The sequence below is a fragment of the Buteo buteo genome, chromosome 8 (genome assembly GCF_964188355.1).
Source record: "Buteo buteo chromosome 8, bButBut1.hap1.1, whole genome shotgun sequence".
Lineage (NCBI taxonomy): Eukaryota > Metazoa > Chordata > Aves > Accipitriformes > Accipitridae > Buteo > Buteo buteo.
In genome coordinates this window covers 34,082,423-34,109,401 of record NC_134178.1, presented here as the reverse complement: position 1 = coordinate 34,109,401, position 26,979 = coordinate 34,082,423, and the positions used below count along the sequence as shown (strand labels likewise).

Sequence of the window (26,979 nt, the reverse complement as noted above, 5' to 3'; positions counted from 1 at the left end):
TGGATGGATTTTTTTGTAGATGTTCCTTCTGATTTCCAGTGATAGTGCAATGGTATTTCCATCTTGCTGGCACTTCAGCACCCACAAGCTATCTAAAATGACAGGAACCAAGGTCACCTAGCTCTGAACTGCTGCTCTGGGACTGTGGTCAGGAAAAGACAAAAACAGAGTGTGAGTATCTCGGTTCTTTTTTAGTCACAGTGATCCATTCCTTACCCCTTTGGTATTAGCTGTTATGGTTTTCTTTGTATCCATTTTTTTGGTACATAACTGTTCTTTTTGGCAGATGAAACATGAAATTGCTCCCAAATCAGGGTGGTTATTTTGATATAATAAGGTTGCTGAGGCAACAAAATATTAAGCGTGTATGTATGGCTAATGACATCAAAGGACCAACATCAGTGCACTGTTCAGTGATAAGCAGGACTAGAATGACTGAAAATGAGTTTGGCCTCTCTTTCTCTGAAGATGACAGCTCTAGAGCTAATCTTGAGTATCAACAGTGAAGGTGTTTGCACTCAATCTACTAGGAGACATGCAAGCATTAAAGAATGTAAAGTAAACGTTGATCAGGCATGTAAGCAGGAAGCTGCTCTAGTATAAATGAGAACCAATTCCATGACTAGATTTCATTTTCAAGGAAATTAGGAGATACTGATTTTTAACACTTGGTGCACAGGAGCTGAAAAAGCACAGAGCAGGTGCAGCTGTTCTGTATAAACACTGAATGGCCCCTGCTGAAATGTACTTCATTGTATTTTTAGGCATAATCATCTGATGAAGGAGAAAAGATACGAATCAATAACTTTCACTGATCCCTTTTCTTCCACATGTAGTTTTAAGTAAAGCTTAATTTCCTCAGGCAATATTGAACAATTAATAAACTTAAAAATTTTTCTAGAGAATACGGATGCCTATTTGGATAGCATATTAATTTGAGCCAACTCTTTTCTTTGAAGCTGAAGATTATCACAATCTCCTGAGTAAGCCATTTGACCACTGGAACAAGTCTTACACAGTGAAAATGAACGAAGATATGCAAATACAACTTAAAATGAAAAGAAACTTGCAAATGCTGCTTTATTTAATTCTTACAATAGGGAGGCACTTTTACATTAAAAAAAAAAAAAGTGCAGAGGTTTCATTGTAACTACAAAACCCTAAAACATTATTCCATGAAAACAAAAAGAAATGGTGACTGCATGAGAAATTTTTTTTTTCTTTCATTTTACCTCTATACCATTTATTACCCTTAAACAAACAAAAGCTAAAAAACAAACAAACAAAACCCCAAACCTTTTCTTCTGGTCGCACAGGCTGACACAAGCATTTAGAGTATTGCTGACACTTTACTGTGTGTTTCTCATCTCATCATTTCTGTGTTTGTTGTGGAAGGCAGAGGCTGACCCGAGGGCTTTCCAGAATTTAGTGGGTGCTGCCGTGAGATACTGTAAATAGTGATCACATGTGTATTTATTTGATGTCAAAAGTCCCAATTCAGCTCTGCTTTGCATGCAAAACCTACTTATTTCAGTCAACTTTTTCTTCAGCTTAGGCCCAAATAAAGAATGTGTGTGTTGGGATGGAAGGAGAGCAGGGAGGAATGCTTTCCTGCAGTTATTTCCCCTCAACGGAGTCTGGAGAAATCAAAGCTTTTTTTTACATGCCATCCTAGAAAAGTGAACTATTAGTTCACTAGCAATTAGCCCCTGAGTGTCAGCCGTATGGTATTCCTGCTGATAAGCAGCTACGTATGAACGAGGGCTGGACAGATTCAGAGACTCTACTGAGGCTGGCTGGTATGAAAGTCAAGCAAATCCTGTATTACATTACACAAGTGGGAAGTGAAGTTAACTATAACCTCAGACAAAGCAATAATGTTGAAAGATGGGCTCATATTCTGCAATACTGATATACTAATGTTAGTGCTCAACAATGAAAGAAACCTCACTAATGTCACTGGGAATAGCTCTGGAGAAAGGCAATACTCAAAGTGAGTATTGTCACAATCCATCCTTCTGTACATACATTTCCACTTCAATGTCTCAAGCTAAGAAAGCAAATCTCAGGTCAAGAATCCTGGCAGATAAATGTCTCTCCGGTTGATGGATGAGAGTATATATTCATTGCTTATAGCAATTCTCTTGCTATTTATTTGGTTTGGGGTTAACAAAACCTCTAGGTGAGCTGCACAGGGAGGTTTCTGATTGTGTGAAAATGAGGCTGGAAGTGGAAAGAGCACTCAAAGGGTGTTAAAGAAGTATTAGAAATGCTTGAAATGAGCACACCTGAGGAAAACAATACTTTTCTAATTACCTGTTCCATTAAAGTTGGCTGAGCAGAATATGGCTTTACATTTTGATGTTACTAGAAAAATTTAGGCTTTCAAGTATGTCAGAAACACAACTGCAAGAGAACTCACAAACAAATCTCTTCTGGGGCTCTGTGAATGCAAGGTTGACCTAAATAAAGGGAATAATATGATGGACTATTAAAGGGTGCTCATTTTGAGGAGTGCTAGATTTGTCACAAATGGAAGAAATGTTTACCGCAAATTCTCAGCTTTACTTAGCAAAGTCCAGTTTGATGTCCTGTGATGAAGACCAGAGCTCCTTCTTTCAAGCCATCTCCTCTGTTTTCCAAAATTGCCTGGGGTGTATTCTAACCCACTTTGAAAGCAAATTACCTGACCTGATCCAGAACTCTGTCTAAAGCTGGGTTCCTAAGATAGAAGAATTAAAGCTGGTACAGTATAACAAGACCTATTTTCAAAAATTGAGCTACTTACAAAAACACTTCAGTTTTGAAGTTGCTTTACCAATATTGATACAACTTGTAAACATTTTCACTGAGAGCTTGTGCTCTGGATTCCGCGGTATTTTTTTACCAAAAGCACATGTTACAAAACCTGTAGAGATTTTTTTTCTCTGTATATTATGCTTGGAAAAGTTTGAGACTGGTTTTGTTTAGATTCAAATACATTACCAAAATTTGCAACTTGTAACTTTATGCTGATATATGAAAAATAAGAATTAAAATTGGTTCTAAACAGAAATTCCTGAACTTTTGCTCCAAACTAAATATATCAAGGGCATAGTATGAACATGGAAGATAAATCTAGCTTTAAGATTTATCACTGATATGAATAAAAGAATATTTTACAGAATTTTCATCTTGATTGTCTCTTTACAGCTGAAAAGAGAGGGGATTTTTTTCCCTCATTCTATATGAAAGGGAGGAAAAACAGGCTGTTGATTACTTTCCTGGCACATCTTGAATAAAATAATACAGGCTTCATTATGGCATGAGACTAATTACACAAATTATATCTGAAAGAAAAAAGTTAAATTAAGAATTGAATGGTTACTGCATAATCAGTGGGCATGAGTGAGATCTAATGTCATTGTGTTTAGAAATGGCTTCATCCAGATCCAGCTGTCTGTTGTTGACCTTCACCTCCATGCAGCCATTATAAAAAGCGGTTACTAACGTAGCACCCAGAGGAACATCTGCACAGAAACACATTCAATTTATTAGGCCAAGGCATACAAATTCTTATGTATTTTTCAGATTAGAAAAAACACGGGGAATACTACATTCCCCATCCATTAGCCAGCCATGGGAGAAAAAAGCAATTTGGAAGGAAACATTTAAGTTCTTCTCCCTTTTCTTTAAGATTGAGATAAAGTCAGCAAAGATGAGAGAGGTCAGTAGGAGTCTATTCCCATCCAGAAACCTAACTATGTGAATGTTTTTCATAGCAGTATTTCCTGTATTAACAGCAGTGAACCAATAGTTTGTTTCCTGGCGTCCACTGTTCTCATACTGACCTACAAACAGATGTTTATGGCTTTAGAGGTCACAGAGAGAACCATCTTGGTTTTGCCAGAAAGCTACTCTGGATTCAAAACTGCAGGTTCTCAGATAGGGGACCCCTGGGAACTCCACACATTTTACTGCTTCCTTACTGCTTCTTAGAAGGGAATTCTCTGTAAAAGACTCACTTTATCTGTTCCTCATTTAGGTATTGTTTGGGTTACGGCAATATCAGATCATGGATATGCTTCAGGAAACAATATGTTAAGCACAAAATCAAGCAGGCATTGCTCTGAGGTCTTAGGGTACAACTGGAGTCTTTCAAGGTAGACATAAGGTGATCCACGTACCTTCAGCAACTAGAATGAGGATGCCTAGAAGCTGATCTCAAGAGCATCACCTTTTTTTTCAGATGTTAATCATCCTATCACTCCTAGAAGATCGACTTGATTGTCTGGGGAACAAGAAATGTTGCTTCCTTGTCATTTTATTTTGCTGTAAGCTGAGGTACTGCACAAATTCCTGTAGAATTGTGCCCTTCTGCTCTCTTTACTCTGGTGATGATAACACTGCTGTCATAGAACTGTGCAAGTCTCATCTAGCCTGCACTGGTTGTGCTGTATTAATTAACAAGGAGGCATACTCGCAATGCTGTTACTAGTTTGAAGAAACATGTATAAAAAATAGGGACTTCTGGCCTTTATGAAATGCATATTTTTGTTAGATGCCTTTTAACCATACAGTTCTGTACATCGTAGCTCAGTGTGGGGATCCTTACCTACCTTTTTATACTGCTCAGTAATCTCAGAGGCTTTTCAGGGGTGAGTTAGAGTGAGTGAATGAATCGGTCTAGCCAAACTGGCTGTACACAGGGATCTAAAGTAGTTTTCCTATATTACTTTTTCTCTTTTTGGTAACAGAGGCTGTTGTGGAAGAGGGTCCTTTGGATAACGTGGGGGGGGTTTGTTGCTTTTTTGAGACCTCCAAGTAGAGACTGTTTATGCATGCAGAGGGGGGTTTTTTGTTAATTTGCATGTTGAAGATACCTTTTAAAACTGAGAGATTACACTCACTTTTAAGGACCAACAAGTAACTAACACTTGCTTCTTATCTATTTAGGATGCCTGACTGAAGCCAAGGTCTTAACTCTTAAGATGCTAATTACTCTGTGGCTGGCAATGTACTAGAAAGAATCATTTAAATATCACAAAGATGAAGAGGTCTAAGAAATTACTGGAATATTTTTTAAGTTACTATAGCTCAGTTAACCTACTGACACATCTCTACTAAGTAAATACTGACTTCATCTCTCTTTTAAAGAAGAGAGATGGTATTGCAAAGATACTGACGCTGACCTATTGCAATATGTGATGGTACTGCACCATTAGTGCATTATTCTCATTTTACACATTCAATTTGAACTCACCTGGTTATCTCGTTTCCAAGATATTGCATATCCATTCAAAACCAAAATTAGAGGAGAAATTGTCATATTTGGTGCCTAAATTTTGTTACATCCTTGATTACCAGTGTATGAAGACTTGTAAAGAACAAATAAATGCCAACATACGGGCCTGGATACTCAGGCAACCACCACTTCAGACAGAGGCTGTGATACCTGCAGTGCTGCCCTAAACACCTTTCTTCTATTCTGACAAGCAAGTCTAGAGGGTGAACCATAATTCCAACTTCTCCTGTGTAAGCTACCTTGGAAGAAATGCCTAAAGAGATCATCTCCAATGGATACACAGTTCCTCCCTCCTTTCTCCTCCTGTGCACCCTTGACTCCTGCAGAAGACACACACTGCACATACAGACCAACAGTAACTGGGGCAGTGCTATGACACTCCAGCCTATGTGTAAAATGGATGTCGATTCAAAACTGTGTTGGTCAAAATCTTAGAATTTCCTTAGGAATTGTGGCTTATTCTCCCTAAAGTAACTTTAATAGAGAATATAGAAAAGCTCTGCTAGTAGTAATGTTGTAAACATGGTGTCTTTCCTCTACTAGTTTTCAAGTTCTTTTCAAGATCTTAGGCTTTGCAAATTCCTTGTCTGCAGCAATGCTATTTTTCTTCATGATTCAGCTTGAAGTCAAACTATTTTACAGATAAGCATGTGTACACTTCCTGTACAAAATAACGTTTGTACATGTCTTAAGACTGGGGATACGCTTGCAGCTTGCTTTAATCAAAATATTTGCTGTTTCAACACATTTTCTGTCTCAAAGATTGCCAGTCATCTATTGCCCAGAGTTTAATTACTGAAACCTGACCTCTCCTTCTGCACTTCTGACAATTTACTTAAAAATGCCTGTTTTTCTTACATGCTTGATGCAGTTCCTAAATTGTGCCAGCTGGTGGCATATCAGAAATACGCAATGCTCACTCCTCCCTAGCTAAAAAATCAAGACTTCGAACCTCTAGAGAAAGACCCATGCCCTTTAATGGGCCTAATAATGCTACTGTCAAAAAGCAGGATCCCTCAGAAGCTGTATAGAATGGATGAAATACGAATCACTTGGGAAAAAAAACTGGGGTTTTTTTGTACAGTTGTAGACTTTTTCTAGCTTGGGTAAGGCTGAATATAATCAGGCTTGTACAAATAATCAAATTAATGAAAAGAAATAGAATTCACCTGGCAGGCCACCCAAGTAGGTAACAACATTTGCCATCATTGCCTGATGCAGGATAGACAGCTGCTCTGAATTGCTTCTGATTGTGTGTGAATCAACAGACAGTTCAAGTTGCTGTTTGGTCACTAGAAGTCCAACCAGAACTTTCCTGGGTGTACATAACTTCTTTGATTCCAGATGTGCAACAGTGATGTTTCCAATAGTCACAATGATTTTCTAAATGGAAGAATGGTAGGTCACAAAAGATGTCACATATAACTTTAACACACAATTATACTTAGTTCTGATGCATTTTATATTTGGAAGTAGAAGAAAAGGAAATGTTAGAGCCACATTTTAAAAACTAGTACATTAAGTTGGATAAGTTACTAAAATTGCTGTATAATCATCACCTTTGGTGATGAATGCCATTCATTTATGTTCTTAAATTTATAAGTCAGAATGTTCACTGTAAAAAAATCTTTGGCTATGGTTCTGAGGTGAAATCCTGTTTCTCTTACAGGCAAAAGGAGTACTGCTACAGTTTCAAAGGTAACAAAGTGTTCGCTATAGGTTCTCATTTCAGGCAAAAGCATGGATTAGCCATAGTGTATAATCATGCTCTCTCAGGATGCCTGATGTAAATGGAAACTTAAGGACAAAATGTCTGTTTATAAATTGAAAGTAACATGATGCCATTACTATAGTATCATCATTCTACTTCTGCAATATTCCCCTTTCTGCTTTGTGCATTTGGAAGGAAAGGTTGAAGAACATGTGATGTAATGGATAGTGCCTGACACAAGAGCAGTTAGTGCTTAGTCACTGCTGTAGCAATCATTAAGAGTAACACATTTTCTGCACATCACTATACGATCTAAGTGCTTTTTCAAAATATTAATTCAGCCTACCAGCTCCACTGCAAATAAGCATGAGTAGCTTTTTTTTAGTTTGATTTTTCACAAACGGAGTAGTAAGTTAAGTGAGACAAAAACAAGAGGTGTGACGTATATGTGTATCAGCTGCTATGATAATTGTAAGATCACCTGTGAGTCAGAGGAGTTAGAGTCCACTATGGACAAAGCAAGAGGCACTGTTTCATTAGAAACCAAGGCAAACATAACACCAGTGTCTGTGGATGGGCGAATAGTCAGTGTCACATTTATTAGCCAATCTTCAGCACTGTCAAGATTATCTGTTTTAAAAAGAATAATTGAAATTAATAAATCCATCTGCTAATGAAAAACTAATATGGTGTTAAAAATTAGCATTTAGTCTGCTCCCACTGTGGAAAAATTAGTACTAATCTCCAGAAAAAACAGTGAACTTTGGAATTTTCAGAAAGAACTGTGAGTCTTTAAAGAAAAAAAAGAAAAACTTTTAATCCTGCATCTTCCCTAATCTTCTGTGCTTATTTGACTTTTTTTTTTTTTTTTTTTTTTTTTTGCTACCTTCTCCATTCTAATGTGGAATAGGTGCCACATTCATTAGAGGTCAGTTCAAGATTAAACCCAAAAAACTAATTTACTCATAAATTGCTTCCACTTAGTAGAAGATTGGCAGTTATTCTACAATTTTACATTCCAAAGCAGTTCCACTATTAAAATGGGAATATGCAGGTGCATAAAGTAAATATGCAGATGGTGCAAATATAATTTCCTATAATGCATTCATAGTGAAGCTAATATAAGAATTACTGTTTAAAGAGATATTTGACATTTTGAGATCTTTGTATCTTTTCTTCCAGTGCCTTTTCTCTCCCCCCTGCCCCCGAAGTCAAATCTAGTAGTTTCTCAATTTCTAGTAATTTCTTGAGGAAGCAGAAATCCTAAAATATGAGGTGAGGTTGTATCCCTGCACAAAGCCAAATGGGCAGGGAGACAGCGGGCTATAATAGTTCATAGAAGGGTAGCAGTAGGTATGGGCAGCCTCTCGGTATTGGGGGTCCGGGTGTGAGAACAGAAAGGAGAGGGGGTGAAGTCATGGCAGTAGCCCCAAACACAAAGGTCAGGATGAATCATGGCAGCAGGATGTTAATGAATGAATGGGAGGAAAGTTAGGAAATTTGAGTGGCATATGAAACCGTGATATAAGTTGGTTGGAAGAATAGAATATAAAAAGCTGGAGAAATCTTTTGAAGTAGGCTAGGGAATTTAAAGAAAAGGCCTAGGAAACAATAGCAAGTCCTGGGATGAAGAGGATTGGGGATAAGAGCAGGGCTGAAAGGTGGCATAGCATTTGCGACGGGGAATAGCATAATGAAAACTGGATTTGGGATGATGCTCAAGAGATGTTTCGTTTTGGGCTCTCGGGTGTGCACAAGTTGATTCTGGATTGAAAATTTTGAAATTAGGGCAGGAGGTCAGGCAAGAAAGTTCTGGGTTCAGGAAGGAGCAAGAGATGCACCTAAAACATCTAGGTAGGATGTTCATTTAAAAGCACAATTGCATACACAAAACTATCCGCGATCCTTTTCTCCATCCTCAATGTTCTTTTTCTGTCAGTAATGTGATAGCTTTCCCCATTGATGAACAGGGGTCAGAATTAGATCTTTGGAAAGTGAATGTGTTCAACAGCACCCATCCTTTGCAAATAAAAAATAACACTTCCCAACCTAAAGCACTTCAGAAGTTAAATGGATTGCACCAATGGGATCAGAATTCTCATTCAAGCAAACTTCTAACAGAAGTTATGGGAATCATTGCTGAATGCAGTGGTGTATAGTTTAGTTTGAGTGTGTGGGGTTTTTTTTTTTCTTCCTTTCAACAATTCATCAGTTTCATCACCAGTCCAGCAAAAAATAAAGGAATAGACAGAAAAATACTTACTATAGTTTATCTGAAATGTTGCTGTTCCAGTGCCAGGGTAGAAGGATCCTCTCCCCACTGCTATTAAACAGTGTTTACTTTGTTTTTCTTGAATAACTTCTTTTACACCGGAATGTCCCTGATTCATCAGGTTCCAGGCACGAATGCACCCATCTAGCCGAGGGTTAATCTGTAGAAGAATTACAGCACTAGGTGTTTGCATTCAAAGTTGTTTTAAAAATGTTAATAAGGCATTACTTTACATATCAGCTTATTTCTGGGTAGCCAATAATAACCCTATTGGTGCTATAGGTTACAGTACTGATGCTGGGAGAAAACAAATGGCACGCATTTAGGACCTCAGCCTTCAAAAGGTATTTCTGATTTAATAACGTTTCCCATTTTGATGCCAGTGATCTGTACAAAATAGATTGCTTCAGTTTTTAAAGCTCATGCTGTCCTTTCATCTAGGTCACAACAGCTTTTCTGTAGCCAAAAGACAATGATCACTAGCACTGTTCCTTGTTCAAGGTTTCATCTTCTCCTTGTGCCAAAGTACAAAGAAATTTCTGGAATTACTTTCTATTGGGTAAGGGGATGTTGTTGTATTGCTTCATATTTTTTCTCTCTGTTTCACTTTTGAGCAAAAATGGATTTAATTAGAAAAAAAAAAAAGGTGCAGCCTCTACTGTACAGTTACTTTTTGCCTCTCTGTTTAGACTGCCAATTAGTTTGAGTGCTCCTGGACTGTGAAGCAAACAGTTGCAACAACTTGACTGTACCCATCTCCAGCGTAAGACAGAGCTGTTGAGGATGGAAGACTGAAAGAATCATGGGCCATGTCTAGCCTGGGCTATTATAAAACCTAATAAAAATGAAAGCTCATTGTGCTGCCTGCCTGCACAGTGAATTCCATACCTATTCAGAGCCTGGCAAAAGCCAGCACTAGAAACATGAATCATTCTGAAATGCTCTCGCAGCAGAAATGGTGGTGATTTAGGGAATCTTAAAGCTATATTAGGAAACAGGCTACAGAATCCTGAAAGATTAGACCATAAGTGCTGTGTTTTTTCAACTGAAACCTAACTGAAGACAGACTACAAAGCTTCATGCATGTTTATTTTCAAAACAGTGGTTTAATAACCTGATTTTCATTTTCTAAATGGATTCTATGCCACTCTTCCTTCCTCTGTGACTACTAAGTAAACAATACAAACCCAAACAAATAACAGAATGGCATTAATCAACATTACTCTTACTATGTTAGTTACCTGTTTAACAAGAGTGTTGCCCACTTTGCGAGGTAATCCTGCAATGTACACCTTAGTTTCCAAGAAACCCTGTGATTGTTTAAAAAGAGTTCCTGGGCTGTTGATACTCATCACGGCTTCTTTAGCTATTTTTACACTGATGCTGTGTTCTAGTTCTTCAACCGATATCTAGAATTAAATACAAATAATTACATATAAACAGACAAACATGTAGAATATTTTAAATACTAATTACATATATCTGTATGAAGCATTACTAATGTTTCTCTAAATACCTAACTTGTAAAATACTTTTAATGCAGTCAATATTTACAGCATATTTAAACTTGAATCACGACAACTGTCCATGTCCATGGACATCCACAGGAAGATGATCTTACATTCCACCCTCATCCTACCCCTGGGAAAACCCATGCAGCTGATTAGTTTGCTTTATGCACTATAGAGATTGCAAGAAGTTGATTTCTACAACTGCTCTATATCCAATCCACATTTGGCATACAGTTGTCCATGTCACTGCAACCTGCTACAGAGGATTGAATCTTCAGATGCGACATAGACTAAATGGGTTCAACGCTTGCTCCTGATATTATTAGGCATCAAAGTGGATTTTTAATCTCGAGGAAGTTGTACTGAACTGAAACAGGAAGTCTATGCAGAATCCTAGCTTCTCTTGCCCCCTTTTAAAACCAACCAAACAAAACCTAACTGATGTTAATAATTTGGTGTGATTTAGAGGTGGTGTAAGTGACCAAGGCCTTTCATCCTAGGTATGCAACCTTGAAGAATAAGATGGATTTCTGGTCTAGCAAATGTAAAACTTGCTCTCTAGACAAAGCATTAAGTAACTATGCACTTGACCATGCAATCACACTTTTTAATATTCTGCTGCTTCCTTTTTCAAGATTACAAAGAATAATTCCTATGTTGCCAGCTAGTGGTAGTTACCTCTTTCTTGATCGTAAACAGGTGCCATGACTTCCCAGATATAAGGCATTCTTGTGGATTTCTTGGTTGATTTTTAAATCTGGGATTTGAGGGCATCATTTTAAGAGTTTTTAATAGTTGCTTAGTTTCTCCCTACTTTACTTATCAAGACAGAATGTTCCCATAGTGGGTTAAAGGAAGGAAAGGGGAAAAGAAAACCCAGCTTACTATATGCCATAGTCCATCATTAATGGCTTTGCCTCCACTGGTGACTTTTGTTCCAAACTCATTCTTAAATTGAATTTCAATCTTCCCATCACGAACAGCAAGCAAGATCCATGCTGTATTGTCAAGGGATTCTGCATATAGTATAACTCCCTCTGCATCATATGTCCGGAAATCAAATTCTGCTGTAAATCTGAGTTGTGAAGAAGGAATCTTAATAAGAAGACAGGAAACGTGAAATACTGTGTAGCCTAGGATAACTCATTAATAGGGTAAAAAAAAAAAGTTCATAGATACTAACCTTTTGGTAACTCTGTATCTATCTGAGCAGTTCTGATATTTGCACACAATTAGTCAAAAGCAGAATCTAATAACGTAAGCCTTGTTCATCTGAATCCAGTGAAAAGTTTTGAGATTAGCACCCTGAGCTGGGATTTGAAAGAGCCTTGGCTCAGTTCCCAAATCTGCTATGAGCTTTACGTGTGAAGGATATCACACCCCCTTGAGTACAAAGATAGATGTAATATTCCTATTGCGTTTCATGGAGATGTGATGGAGAAAAAATTCATGATCTATGATGTGCTTCAGTACAACAGGGTTGCCAAGTGTTGTGCTACAACAGTTATAACCTAGCAATTTGCTTTGGTTACTGCTGCCTCTTACATGTCATTCTCTAATTTGAGGATTTGTTACCTGGATCTTGGCAATTGGTTGAATGTGTGTATGTAGCAGAATTATGGTTTACATGGTACCGCCTGTACAGTGGAAGAGAGAGAGTACAAGTACAGCGAAAAACAGTCCTTGTCTCCTAGAACTCTTGGACTAGATAAACTAGATGAAGGATGAAAGGAGAAAACAATGCATTTGGAAGTTAGGATTTGCTGAAGACAACAAAAGGAACAAGTAAGGGAGTTGTAATTAACAACCTGCGTTGCTTTCACTCTCAGTCTTGTTCTTTGTCCACTAGATGTCATTGTCTCTCACACAGACCCACAGAAAAATCATTCTGTATTTACAGAGACTACGAAGATACCTTCAAACATTTATCATCTTAGAAAGGTCTTCCAGGAGAGCATTAATGCCTGGTCAACTTGGAATAGCAGCAGAGGAAAAAGTTCTCAATATTTATGTCCTTCTCTAAGGTTCTGAGGCTCTGGGGATCACCAGCTCAACAGCTGCTGCTGCTGCTGTTACCCTCAAATTGTTCAGTAAGTCAAGGAACACTGCAATTTCAGCTGCCACAGCGAAGAAATCCAGGAGTAATAAAGGGGTCACTACTATTAGCAATTGTTCTGACAGCTGTAAAGTAAATCACACAGACAGCACTCTAGACAAGGTACAGCGCTCTATCAGTGTCCTTGGAACACCCTGTGAAATGAAGCACAGGGGTGGGAGGGAAGCATCTGCCTGGTTTTGTTTCTCAGCAGTATGTGTGTAGCATGTCACAGCTTCTACCCAGAGCATAAGTGAACTAGCAGCAACATCCAAATGAAAGCCATTCCCATACATAAATAGACGCTGTAATTATCTTCCTATAACATCTGAATTTTATGTTGAGAACTCTAAATGCCTTCCTGTATCTGTATCACTGCCTCCTACCTTCCCCAGCCCCTGCTCTTTCCTTCAGAGGAAGAGTAAGCTTATGTCATGAGGAAGCACCAATCTTTTTGCTCTCTTGCCCACAAACCAATGGGACTTACTGCCCTCAATCCTCTTCCTTTTTTGCCCATTCAGGTCTGGATCTCTTTGAACTCTTTCTTCCAGTCTATACAGCTCTCCCTACAACAGCACTGGTAACCAGGACTGTAATGGCTGGACTCTGTTATTCATAGATATGATCACGTCTGAATGCCAGTGGTGTATGTCTTGCCCCAGCTGTGCACTTATTCCTGGCTTGGACACAGCTGCTGATGCCTCCTACCTGTTTCTGAGGTATTTTGCTGAACTAAAAGTTTTGCCATGTACAAGAACTGCTGTCTGTAGTGATGAGGTGGCTCAAGGACATGGTACAACCAATAAAAGATGCTGTAAACTGAGTCCAGACACTCTTGTCTGTCCACTTTCAAATGAGTCCAGCTTCCTCTAAGTGCTAGTATACACAGGAACCCGAGTCAATTCATTCTTCATATAAAAGTATCTTAACCAGTGGGGAGATGGTGATATAATTAGTGCGTGCAATGCACTCCTAAACCCTCAGAATATTCATGGAAACAAATGTTCATAATTTCAGTGCATACTTTTCTTAATAGCAAATGCTTACCTCGTGACATTTGGCAATTTAAACTTTAAGTACAGAACAGGAATTCCTATAAATTGCTCTGCCAGGTAAAGCAGTTCATAATTCTTTTCAAGGTTCAGTGGGATACATGCAGTAACAGACTGAAAATGGTAGAGAATAAAAAAAGCTGTTAGTGCATTGTGATAGTTCATGAAGCAGCTCCTATTGTTAGGCTGTCCCTTTTTTCTTTTTTTTTTTAAGCAATGGCTAACCTCTCTTTTTCTTTTTCTGTTTTTTTCTTTTTTTAAATTTGAATACCTGTGTACAAATGAAGGGGTGTATTCTTGTTTTTGCTTGAAATGTCCATTATTTAAGCTGCTGGAGGACAATTCAGGTTGAAACGCAGTTCTGGTGGATTGCAACTAATATTTAAATATTTAGTATTTGAATCAAGAATTCAAATCTTCCATCAGGAACTTTTCTTTCACCAGGGACCTGTGACACGCACTTACAAGGGTCCTGCCAGGCTCCATTATTAAAGTTGTCTGGAATCTAAACCTGATCAGGTGTTAGAAGGGAATGGGGCCAGAGCTGTGCCTTGAAGATTTAATAATAATTAAAAAAAAAAACAAAACCAAACAAACATCCCCCCCTCCCCCCAAAACAAACCCCACCTTTTATTTTCTTTATCAGTATTGATGTACAACTACTCATAGCTGAACAATCTCTAGTACTACTAGAATAATTTACCTGGAATAAAAAGTAACATTTTACAAGTGGATTAAGTAATGGATTAAAAGAAAATGTTTCTATCTGGCTGTTCCTTGAATGTACTTGTCCTATTTGAGCTCTGGAAAGGCATGCTGATGAAATCAACACCACAATGACTGCTGGAGTAGCACTGAATTAGTATTTCTGAGAACTGTTAGTGGGGATATGAAGCTCTTAAGACTACATTCTCAGGAAAACTGTAAAAGAAGTTCTAAGTATTTGTGGCAACTGAAAGGCCTACAACAGTATGTAAAACTGATTAATCCTAGTGCTCTAGCCAAAGTAAATGTGAGTAATCACAGTCAGCCAACTGTAGTTGCAATGAGAGGGGAAAAAATGGTGCTTATTCCTTCAGGTATTCATCTACCTGAAGTTTTAAACGAAGACGTTTATATCCAGGAATAATGTCTATTTCATGTGTGGTATAGTTTGAACTAGTAAAACATTCAGTAAACAAATGCCAGGTATCCATTCTAAGGCATTGTTGACTTCTTTGTCTTCTGAAACTGTGATGTTATAATTAGTAATATCTACAGTTTTGTTTTAAAAGTCAATCACTCGGATTTCCTTTTGGTACAGGGAACTAGGCTCTGCATGTGGAGAGAGGTGGGAAGACTCTTCCAGAATGTGGTTTAGAGCACCTGTCTCATTGACTAGTAGGAGCCTAAAAGTCTCTTTGATCTAAAGTTATCCCTCAAAACACCCCTTGAATATCTTCTATATGATGGCAGTACAGTAGTCCTACAGAACAATCAAGAACAGGTGTGAAGGGCTTTTCTGTTCTCAAGACATGCTGTGCTTTGGTAAAAGTTAACAATGCAGTTCCCAAACTCTGACTTCTGTAGTCACTATGCAGCAGTTTCATTAAATATATAGGTGTTCATCCTGAATTTTATGGCTACTTCATTTTATGTCTGCTAGTGTCACTAGTCTTCAGATTGCACATATTTTCAGCTGATTACACTTTTTTTTTCCAATTAAAAGGCCTGAAACGAGCTTTCAGATAGAGAGTTAATCACTTTTGAACAACAGTATTGAAAATAACATGTAATGAGGCTAGAAGATGCTCCTCCTATTTCATGAATAAGCAAAATGAAATATAATGACTGCAGGTGTTGTTCAGATATTAAATTTCAGAAAGTACAAACAAGATCTAATACATACATGCTAGAACTTGTGTCAGACCTTGTTCCTACAGTTTAAGCCCAATTTTGTTATACTGTTAGAGGTGGGGTTTCTTGTTAGCAGTTATCTGAACTCATTTAGCATAACAAGTCTCAGCCTGCCTGAACTTTTCAAAGTATACAGAGAACCACTCACAAGAAAATCCTTGAACTGGGATTCTCCAGAGATTCAAACTTTCTGCTACTAAGAAATGTAAATTTTCAAACTGAGCAAGAACAGCCAATTTTGGCTGAGATGTTCTTCAATTGGCAAGTATTACTAAGTGCTTTTTCTTAAGCTATGGCAGATGAGAACTGTGGAAAACAATCCATTTTTTTCAACCCAAACAGGCAAAGCATAGAGTAATTCTGAAAGAGTGAGTGAAAACTTTTGTGCAGTCTAAGGAAAATCTGGGAACATATGGACAAATGGAGTATTCTGGCTCTGAGTAAGCTGAAGAGGGATTATTTGTTTGATAGGAGAAGGCTGGGGCTTATTTTGGTAGCAGCAGGGAATAAAGATGACTGGCTAAGGCAAGCTTCCCTTGACAGGATTCCTGTAAATGAGCATGCATGAACTGAATGGCACCTAAATCCCTACTGGGTCTGCTTTGTGAGCCAAACTACAGCTCAGAGTCCCCAGCACTTTCTTAGCAATTTTGAATCAGTTCTTAAATAGCTTCCAATTTTCCTTAATCTAACTTTACCTGTCATCAAGAAATATCCAACATTATGATTTTCTGCAAGGAATTTTACATAGTGTAGTTTTACCTCACAATTCTTCATGTCCTTAGAGAGCTTGAATCCTTTCTTGCCATCACAATAGCAGCTATAACTTCCTGGAGAGTTTACACAGAGTTGAGCACAAACATTTTCAGCACATTCATCAATATCTAGGAGAAATGGAAGCATGCAGAAAGATTTATTCAGATTATTCACGGCACAGACTGAAAACTAACACAATAAATTAATGGAATAATGGACAAGATGGGTTCTCTGGCATAACATGAATCCAATAGGTGACTGCTGCTAAGCTAAACTAATGCTAATGGATGTCTCCTATGCAAAATTTACAATCCAAAATTATCTGCTGGGTGTACAAGACCTAGTAATTTCATAGAGGTCTTGTATGCAGAGCTGGGGAAAACCTGGTCTGATTTGTAGGCAGTAAGAAGCTGCTGTAAGGTGGCTGAATTAGTGAAAGAGAGCTCAATAAATCACTACCATTTATGGCAGAAATGCCATTCTGGGCCAGATCTCTTCCTTTCCCTATAAGATGTCATGAGAACTTAGAGTATTAAGAGTATATATGGCAAGTATGTAGAGAAAGGATGTGCTTTATTCTCATAAAACCAAAATAATCTCAGAGCAAAATACTTTTTAAAATAACATACAATAATCTCATAAATAAGTTTCAGACAGCATCTATTTGTGGACACCAATCTGATTTGAGCTGCTAATAAGCTAAACCAACTAAAGGAACTTCTTTTTCTATTTAGTAGGCTGTACACAATAAATAATCTAGCAATGAAAGGCTGTGTAAAAGGTCAATGTAACTGTTACATTTCCAATACAGAAACAAACAATATCTCTCCTGGATAAGATACTCTAATGAGGGTGATTTTGGGCCTCACATTAAAGAAACTGCAATACTTATTTTGAAAGAAATGGTTCTTCTAGTGGGAATAATCAATTTTGTGCCAATGTGTGCATTTAAAAAAAATCTGTTTTATACTATTCTAGGGTTTCTTTTAAAGATTAAAATACTTTTTTTCTGTTGCTTGGGGGAGGAGAGACAAAAAGGAAAAAAAAACCCCAAACCCAAGGAAAAAAACCCACCAAACCCACACCAAAACCTTATTGGAGAAACTGTTACTTTGTAGTGACCATGCATAATCTCTTGTCCAAAACATGCTACTATGTTTAACAGCTTGTGGATGCTACTCTGATTTCTACCTCTGCTGCAGTTAATAATCCTGGGCAAGTTATTTTACTGTCAAGTACTAGCATTAAAATGGCCATGGTTCATGAATAGGTTGAGGAAACTGGTCTCAATGTTCAGCTGAAGAGTTTCCTATTACTAAAATGTCTTCTCTTCCTCACCTTTGCCATAAGTCATCACTGCAAGAGCTCTGTGATCAGGCTTACACTCCTTCGTACGTGACCTTACCAGAAGAAAAAGCTGTACTGTTCTGTACTGCAGCTAATACAGCCAGAACCAAAGTTCTGCTCAAGATCTAGTCACATGCTGTGTCAGTCTTCCTGCAGTCTGATGTGTGGCTGTGTAAGCTACAGGATTCAAATACAGTCTTGTGCTAGTGTTTGCATAATTTCTACCTCCTTCCACTCATCTCCCATTCTACCCTCTGATCTTCAGAAGCTGGATGGCCCTTTACATAGGCTGGTCTGTGTGATACCAACTTTCATGTTCACTCTTTGCATGAACTGCTGAGGACTCTTCTGAGTCACTTCTATTAGCTCCAGAATGGTTGCTTACCTCTGTTCTGCTAAGCTGAGAACCATCTGCTGTGTAGCAGGCTGATGGAATACAACAGTGAGGTTTTCCTCCCCCACTTTTTTTGGAAAGTCTCAGTGCCATTTTGAGCTAGCTTAACAAGTTTAAGAATGATTGCACTGTATGCTAGAAGCCTGTCAAGTGTCTTGGGCATTCTGTTGAAAGGCATAGGATGCAATACAGATATCTAGTATATTCAAGCTGTGTAAAATTCAACATGGCATTAGCACTCTACAGCCAGCTCCACCACCTCCTTGCTTCCATTTCACCAGAAGAGCTCTCTCCCCTGGAAGGGGGTGAGGGATGGGAAAAGAAACAAGGTTCTTAATGGGAGTTCTCTGCATTACTGTCATGGTACTTCTATAAACAATGAGCTTGAACCAACTGCTCTGTACACAGCTCCACTGCCTGTCCCAGGAGGGTTCTCTGAGGATACACTGGGTTATAAAGACACATGGAAGACCTCAAGCCTTTGACAAGCAAGCATTGCCAGTTTGTTTTCCCATTCTGGGGAAAAGATTTGATATTGGAAGACAGTTCCTAAGATATAAGTAAGTGGAGAGTTGATGACTGGCTTTTTGGATTGTTCAAGTTCTAACTGGTCCTGGGTTCATAGCTGCAGAAAAGGTTATGTAGGAGATTCTTCTGTTTCCCTCTACTCCTTCAACTGCTTCATCCATCCAAAATGTCAGCTAAGTGAGTAAAGGGAATTTTTAATATAGAAAAACAGTACTGGGTGTTTCGTCACGTTGATCTGACATTTTGCAGATGTTTTCTGTGTTGCATCCTCATAAATCAATCTAGTTTTAAATAATGAGCATATAAATTAAACTGTGACTGTGTCTGAAATTACAGTCCCTTCAGAGATGAATGCTTGCTAGTGTTAAGAGTTTTATCATTGCTCAGATTTGAGAAAGCTGTCCTGTTAAAAAGTGTAACTCCGAATGTATATATGTATGCACACATGTGCAGACTCCTGCAACTGTAAATTACCACCCCCCTACTCATGGTTTAATTACTACTTATTTCATTCATTTTGGCCTCTGTCACTTAGGGCAGTAAGGTGCAAGGCTGGGTTGCAATACCTAAGTGCTTATTTTGAAGTCTTATTCAAACTTCTTTCCATATGCTTTGGAGGCAATGCTTGGGCATTAGTCACATGGCAGGATTTTGTCAGCTGTTATGAAATAATTTGCTGATGCATATTTGCAACTGATTGACCCCCTTCATTTCTTCCAGCTACAACTACATTACCTCTTACTCTTTTGTTTGGCAGGTGTACTCCCTTCCATTTAGAAATCATTAAACTGTTTATGGTCTTGATGAGGGTTCTCTAACCCAGTAGATTGCAAGCTCAGCTTGGTGAAAGGGGTTCTGCTGGGAAAGTCACTTCCTAATGATTTCTGGAGACTGGCAACCTGATGTCTAATTAAAACTAAGACTACAAGATGATGTGTTACAATGTGAAGCTGCTTCTGTCACTGTTGTTTGTGCATCCTGGCTAACATGCAAATAAGGCAATGACAAAATCCAAAATGTAGCCTAGCCACAATGTGCCATGGGTGAAAAGAACACTTTCTTTGTCCTTTCCTATCCTGCCTGTTCTGGGGAAAAAAAAAAAAAAAAAAAAAAAAAAAAAAAAAATTCCTTCTAGTTATGATCACTTTGGGATCTGAAAAGGCCAAGGAATTGATCTAGGCCTAAGTGCATAGAGAGAAGAAAAAAAAAAAACCCAATGCCGCTTCACTGTGGAGATGTAAAAGGAAATAAAAAATCTAACACCTCCCAAGAGCAACTGGAGTAGAGATACTCCAAGAAGCACCTTGTTTCCCATGCACTTCCCAGAGGAGCATGACTCTGTGTAGACACTTTATGAGTCATTGTTCTCTGTGAAAGATCCTGTACCCCTTCCAGTACTTGAATGCATAGCAGTACAAAAGTAAAACTACAAGCACTGGGTAACCAGTAGCACTACAGTAAATCTGAGTGCTGAATTCTCTGAAAGCAGTAGTTAATTTTGAGCATGTTCTTCAGGCCCTGGGCCTGCAGATAGAGACTTATGAAGTTATTATGAAAGCTTATCACACAGTTTGGGAGATGAATATCTATCATTAAATCAATTAGTCAGAGACTTGCACCAGTCTTGTAGGGGTGTAAATTTCCATTACCCAAAATGAGCCTACTGCTCAAGGGTAAGGTATCCCTCCAGAGTGTACTATAGCAGCAGAGGGACAGGCAAGCTTCTTGGATAGGTATGAAGTCTCCTTCCTCAGCAGACATTCTGGAATCCCTGATCAGTCCAAATGGCAGGATCTCCCCATGCGTAGTTAATTGTCCTGCTACAGAAATGCTGACATGCACAGGCTGGAGGGGACCAAGTTTTCTCGAGGTTTGTTTTAATCATTTATGCTATAACTATCCTGGTTTTTTTTCTTCCAAGCTGTAGTCAGCATCTTTGCATGTTTGTTTGAGCTCTTTCAAAGGCTTCCCACAGATCTATCCAAATGTCTGTCCCACATCATAAAGCAGTCAGTAGAAGCTATTTGCACAAACCCATGAACCTGAGCAGCATCCTGGGTTTATACAGCTGCTTTCAGTGGAAAGCTAAAATAGCTTGCTTCAGGTAAGCTGCTAAACTATGATAAAATCAGCCACAAAAAAGCTGCATACCCTGTCTTGGAAGGGAGCTACTCTGTATAAACCTAGGGAAATATGGTGATTTCCCCAGAGCATGGATGAAGGTAGGCAGGATTTTTTGTGTGTTAAACTGTTCATGTGGGAAGGGGAAACCCTGATTCCTTGTCTCAAATTTTCACACTAGTGCTAGGGAGGGACTAATAAGTGAAATACAGACATACTCTGTGCAGTTTGATTAACTGGTTCAGTCACTTTTTTGAGAGAATTTCCCCCTTCAGAGAAGGAAGAATATGGGGAAAGACATGCCAAAACTTAGGTCATTCTTTAAAATACCGGTTCAGCTTGGTTTGTCCCCTCAGTACTGACTGCAGGACAGACCCCTCTAGCACAATAAGCATACTTACTCATTCCCACTACCCCTTCTTTTGGCAAGGTGTTTGAAATTGCAAAGGTGGTGAGAAGAAGGTAATCAAATTCTGCATACGAAATTGCATGGCTTCTATGAAACAAAGACTGGACTGTACAGATATCTTCCACTGATAGTGTCTCCCAAAAGGTGGGGATGAAGAACTGCAGCAACATTCTCCTGGGAATGGGTAAGGAAAAAAAAACCCCAAACTCTCTCTCTTCTATTCCACTCTAATTGGATCTGTCATCACAGAGATAGTTGTGCATAAATGTATGTAAATTTGATTTTTCTAATAAGCATAATTTAATTTGGCCACCTACACGCAATATGACAATGAAAAGCTAATGTCATTTAGTATTTCTGTAAGGCTACATTCCTGTCAGTCTGCACAATCCTGTCCTTAGACAGGATTTGGTGACTCATTTAATGTGGTTACAACAAGGTCTGAAAGCTTAGCAGCATAATCCTCCTTCTAGGAGGTAAGACTTTGCTCGTTTTAATGTCCTCATCTTGCAACCTTCCGGAATCCATGTTTCAGAAGAAAAACAATACTTAAATTCAATTTGATGCAACCCATGTATCTGCAAAAAGGACTAAGAGGAGCGAGAATTAGATTAATGACTGTGAAGTTTTTCTCATTTCAGTGCACACAGGGACACAAAATTGTCAGTAACATTTTAATCCTGTAGTAACTGGACAAGGAGCAGACATCTGAATATGTCATCATTGCCACTATGCAAAGCTTTGTCACAAAAAAGCTGCACAAAAAGCCATAGAACAGAAGATTCATAGCCAGCAAGAAGCTAGTTTTGTGTCCTTTTGAGCAATAACATAAAGGCAGCATTTAAAAATCAGTCACAGATGTATTTTTCTTAAAATGGCAATGTAGAAAATTCCTCTTCATAGTAAAACTCTAAGAGCTTATATATCGCTTCTACAACTGAAATTTAATTTCTGATGTGTGTACTAAACAGGAACTTTCAAGTAGAGAGAAATAAAATACGTTCTAGGAAAATTAAACAAATACTTTCAATACTTGAAAAAGTTCTTTTATGATGGTCTGTGTATGAATGGCTTCTTGCTGCTTTACTGCTAGCTGTCAGTACTTCTCAATTTTACTATAATTGTTACAGAACTTTGTTTTGAAATTCTTTCTTCCAGATTTTCATTTCAGAAAAGAATAGTCCTGAGGAAAGATTCTTTTGGTGCAGCTCCTTTTTTTCATAGGTCCTTTTCTGGGCATTTAAGAACATTTTTATTTTAAATGTGGGGGTCTTTACAAAAAATCTTCTATACAACTGCCATGCTGCCATTTCCAGCCTAGAATGGAGATCAGCTCACTCTAACACTGTTATTTTCTAGCATAACTAGATACCCTGAGGAAGGATTAGACAGATGTTATTTTAAGTGGAATTCAATGACCCCAGTGAAAAGCTCTTTCCAATATCTGAGATCTAAGGACATATAAAGGACAGAGACTGAGCCCCTGGCCATGAGAACTAAATAAGCACCTAAACAGCCCATCAGATGGATAAAGACAAGTTTTTTAAGTACGGTTTTCATTTCTGGTGATTATCTCTTTATAAATCTTCCTAACCGTCTTGCCCAGTTTGGAATTGCCAAATAAGTACTTTTAATTGCTTTTGCTATAGCTTGTCTTGAGTTAGGGATATATATTGAACTGATTGACATCAAATATTCCATCTTTATAACTGTCATGATGCTTAAAAACAAGGCACAAGACACTCTACTAATGTGCAGATCCTCAACACTTTGCTCCAAGTTATATGAAAGAAATATGCTAGCTGGTTTGAGAGCTTGGACAGAAAGTCCTCTCTACAGTGGGACAGGAGAGCTCCCATGAACTGAGAAAGTTATTTGGCAAACAGCAGAACACCCGAGTATACCGTAAAACCCTCCAAAGTCTGGGAGTAAGTCATTGCAACTGTATACACTACATGTAGTATAGCCTGACTGAACCTCTGAAAGAACAAACAATTGAGTCATATTGTAATAAACAGTATGAAGATTAATAAGTACACCACTAGATGAGATGCTGGAGTTTGGTATAGCAGTGGATTAAAAAAAGAAAAAAAGCCAGGGAGCAGGGGAGGAGAAAGGCCTACCTTCACAGTTCTTGGAAGTTGAATTATATGTGTAGCCTTCTGCACATTCACATTCATATTTCCCCAGGGTGTTCTTACAGATGGCTGTCCCGCAGATATTTGGATGTAACACACATTCATTTATATCTAGAAATACAAACAAGTTATTAAACTTGTCTCTTGTGCACCATTTTCTTTCTAACCCTATCCAAAACTGTGCAAACTGAGTGAGGCTGGCAAACTGGCTTTTTCTTGCTAGGTCTACCATGCTTTCATAGCAGACTATAGCTATAGCCGTAAAGATTTCCAGAGGTCTCTAAAAGGCACTTCTGCATGGCCTCAGTGAAAAATGAATTCTCCCTGTCTACCTTTCTCATGCTTTCATGTGTTCTGTGGATAACAGGAAAAGGGATGCACTTCCAGGAAGGCATAGAGAGAAAGAGTCTGCAGATCTCCTATAAGCTAGACCAGACTGCATAAGAAAATCCTATCTTAGAAAAAGACATCCAGAAAGACAAGAGATAATCCTATCAGAGTTTCTCACATGCTACAATCAATTCATGTCACAATCGTCTTTTAATTGGCTATGCTGACAGGTGTTCAAGTCCCTTGCTGTCTCTCCATCCCTCAAACCATTTTCGTGTCTATCTTCTATGTTGTTTCCAATTTTTCAATGTCATTTTCAAAATGCAGATGTGACAACTGGATGCAGCATATAGTATCAATCTTACTAAATGTCTTGTAGGCAGAAAAATATCAGATCCCTGGTAGTACTTCAATTCCCACTTGTATGTGCAGGGATCATTCTAGTATTCTCTGTGGTTTTGTAGTAGTTGTGGAAATGGTGCTGCACAGGGAGAATAGATTCTGGCACCAGCTTGCTAGGACTTCCAAAACATTTTTTAAGTCAAAGCTGTCCTGAATTTGGCCTACTTTTCTACAGTTACTGTGTGTACTCCAAATTCCTAGGTGTATAATTCTGTAGTTGGATGTAATGAAACACTTAAATCTGCTTTACCAAATGACCAAACTAGTACTCTAGGTACTAAGGTACATTAGTGTATTTTTATCTTTTGATTATTTTTTAACCAGCTTTTCCAGTATCTTTCCAAGAATTACAGAGATTCTAACCAACTTATCTGCTCGCCCTTTTTGACAAAACAGCAATCTTCTGTTCTTCTGGAAATTCTTTGGAAATTATTCATTCACGATAATATACAGACTAAATGACGTGACAGCGGGAGATGGCCCTTAAGTCCGTCCTCTTAAATTATTTGACATTAACCAGAACTGTTGTCATAGTTCGGCAATAAAATATAACATTAAAATGGAATGAGGTAGTATTTTTTTCTAACTATGCAGTAAGAATTGCTAATTATGTCAATACATGGTCTTTTTCTGGAATGGAATGAAGCATGTAGGTCATGGCCAACAATAACAGACACAAGCATGTACAGAAAAAAAATTATGCTGGATGAATAAAAGACGAATCTTTCTCTCCACTAAGAGCATTTTCAGATTCATTAATAGTTTCTTCTCTAATGAACTTCAAACTCCCAAAAGAGCAGCATCACTAATTAGGAGTGATTCAGCCTAAACCAGTGTTTACCAGACAGGATTTCCGTGGTAACAATATTAGCTGATTGCACCACTCTAGATTCTTGTTTCAGCATGCTTAAAAGGTACATGAAACTGGTTAGTGACCAAAACAAGCTTTATGGAGCTCTAGTAATGAAGCAAAATCTAATCTATAGCCTCTCTCTTTTTTTTTTTTTTTAGTTCTTTTTTTTTTTTCCCTGAATTGGTTTCAACCCACCTCAGTTTCTTGATCTGGTTCACCATACGGTTGCCCAAATGCTCGCAGTGGTGTAAGGCTGCAGGTGGAACGAGTAGCCAAGCTGAAGCAGGACTGCATCTTTCAGAGGCAATGCAAGCTTCTGCTGACTTAGAGCATTTATGGAACTACTGGACTAAATTCCTTCCCCTCTCTAGTCAACAGGCAATGTACTGTCATGTAATGATGTTCTCCTTAAGTCTCACTTCCTACCTCCACAATCCCTTTTATTTGAATGCATGAAGTAGCCGTCTTCACATAAACAACGGTAGCTTCCAGGTAAATTAGAACAGCGTTGGCTACAGCCTCCATTTATGTCTTCACATTCATTTATATCTAGAAGGAAAACAAAATAAAAATCTCTGCTGAGGGGAAGGCATTCATTGACCAACTGTGTGAGGGTAGGTATACTTAAAGGTCTGATACTATTCAATAATAGCAGAACTATAATAGTGTTCCTGAGAGCTAAGAGCATAATGAGATTAGAGACTATACCTTGTTCACATTTCTCTCCTTGCCATCCTGGTTTACAGACACATGTATATTTGGCTTGTCCATCTATGCAATCCTTATATCCATCTTTATGGCATGGCAGAGGGCTACACTGATTTGAGATTTCTGTGGGATGGAAAACATTGGGAATACTTGTTATCTGTTTGTCTTTTTTTTCTCAAGGATCAGTTTAGTCTTCCTTCTTCTCTTCCCACAGGTACCTTTCATGAAATAGGAAAGGGCTTAATGCATAACATCAAGTACTCATACAACCACCTTGCTACTAATTCTGTCAGCAAGAATTTGCAAGTGACTGAGAAAAAACAAAGCCACCAGTACTTTTTCTGTTTTCAGAAAGAAAACAACTTGAAAGCAAATGACTCCTCACCAAGACATGTTAATCCCTGCAAGATGTGACCAAGCACAGACTTGATACTATTTTCATTATGTTTTAAGGATGTATTTCACTTTTTAAAAAGAACAGTGCTCTGTGCCATCATATTACCACAAATTTCACTAGAAGTAACAATGTTTCAAGAATACCAAGAATTCAAGATTATAGAGATCAGTTTCTCTGTTCAAGGAGGGTCACATTTACTGAGAAACTAACACCTCAGGTTGCCTTGGCTGTCCAGGTCCTGCGGGTAGACTAGATACATCAGTGTCTAATACTGTCACCTCTTATAAATCAATGACAAACAAATTTGCATCATAAAGAGCAACTGAAGACTCTTTATACATGCTAGCAAGATCTCAGAAAGCAAGGCTCAAAATACATAGATTGGGGCAGAGAACACAGAATTCACTGCCTTTTTTTCTCTAAACAAAATACATAAAGTCCTTTTAACTTTTGCCACCATTTTCATAATCTTACATCAGCATACCACATAAGGCATCGTTCTATTTGTGTCTCTTGAATATGCTGGTAGCTTCTGGATTATTTATCTGCAGGCCTCCAAACATGACAGATACATTGTTTCTACTTTAAAGTTATGTTCTTGTAAAGCTCTGGAATGTCATTCTGAGGCATGCTTTTAAAAAAAAAGTAGCATCCTAAAAAACAGAGAGCAGAATGAAAAGAAGAAAGCATTTAGTGATGTTTAGATTCAAAAAAGTGGAATAAAAGGCAAGTGTTCCTGAAGACTGAAACTTGCTAAAATTCTGTACATAAGGCC

General features: G+C 38.2%; 1 protein-coding gene across 3 annotated transcripts in view; it reads right to left on the bottom strand.

Annotated features, from left to right (window-relative positions):
- Positions 1-1,049: 1,049 nt before the first annotated feature.
- Positions 1,050-26,979, bottom strand: part of PROS1 (protein S) — a 35,502-nt gene continuing 9,572 nt past the window's right edge. For all 3 annotated transcript variants that reach the window (XM_075034056.1, XM_075034057.1, XM_075034058.1), the window contains exons 5-15: positions 25,808-25,930; positions 25,526-25,648; positions 23,500-23,625; positions 16,584-16,705; positions 13,921-14,039; positions 11,664-11,853; positions 10,509-10,676; positions 9,259-9,427; positions 7,477-7,625; positions 6,454-6,667; positions 1,050-3,509 (exon numbers count right to left, since the gene is read on the bottom strand). In XM_075034056.1, the coding sequence (XP_074890157.1) occupies positions 3,364-3,509; positions 6,454-6,667; positions 7,477-7,625; positions 9,259-9,427; positions 10,509-10,676; positions 11,664-11,853; positions 13,921-14,039; positions 16,584-16,705; positions 23,500-23,625; positions 25,526-25,648; positions 25,808-25,930 (1,649 nt within the window). In that variant the 3' untranslated portion in view covers positions 1,050-3,363. The remainder of the gene's footprint in view (positions 3,510-6,453; positions 6,668-7,476; positions 7,626-9,258; positions 9,428-10,508; positions 10,677-11,663; positions 11,854-13,920; positions 14,040-16,583; positions 16,706-23,499; positions 23,626-25,525; positions 25,649-25,807; positions 25,931-26,979) is intronic.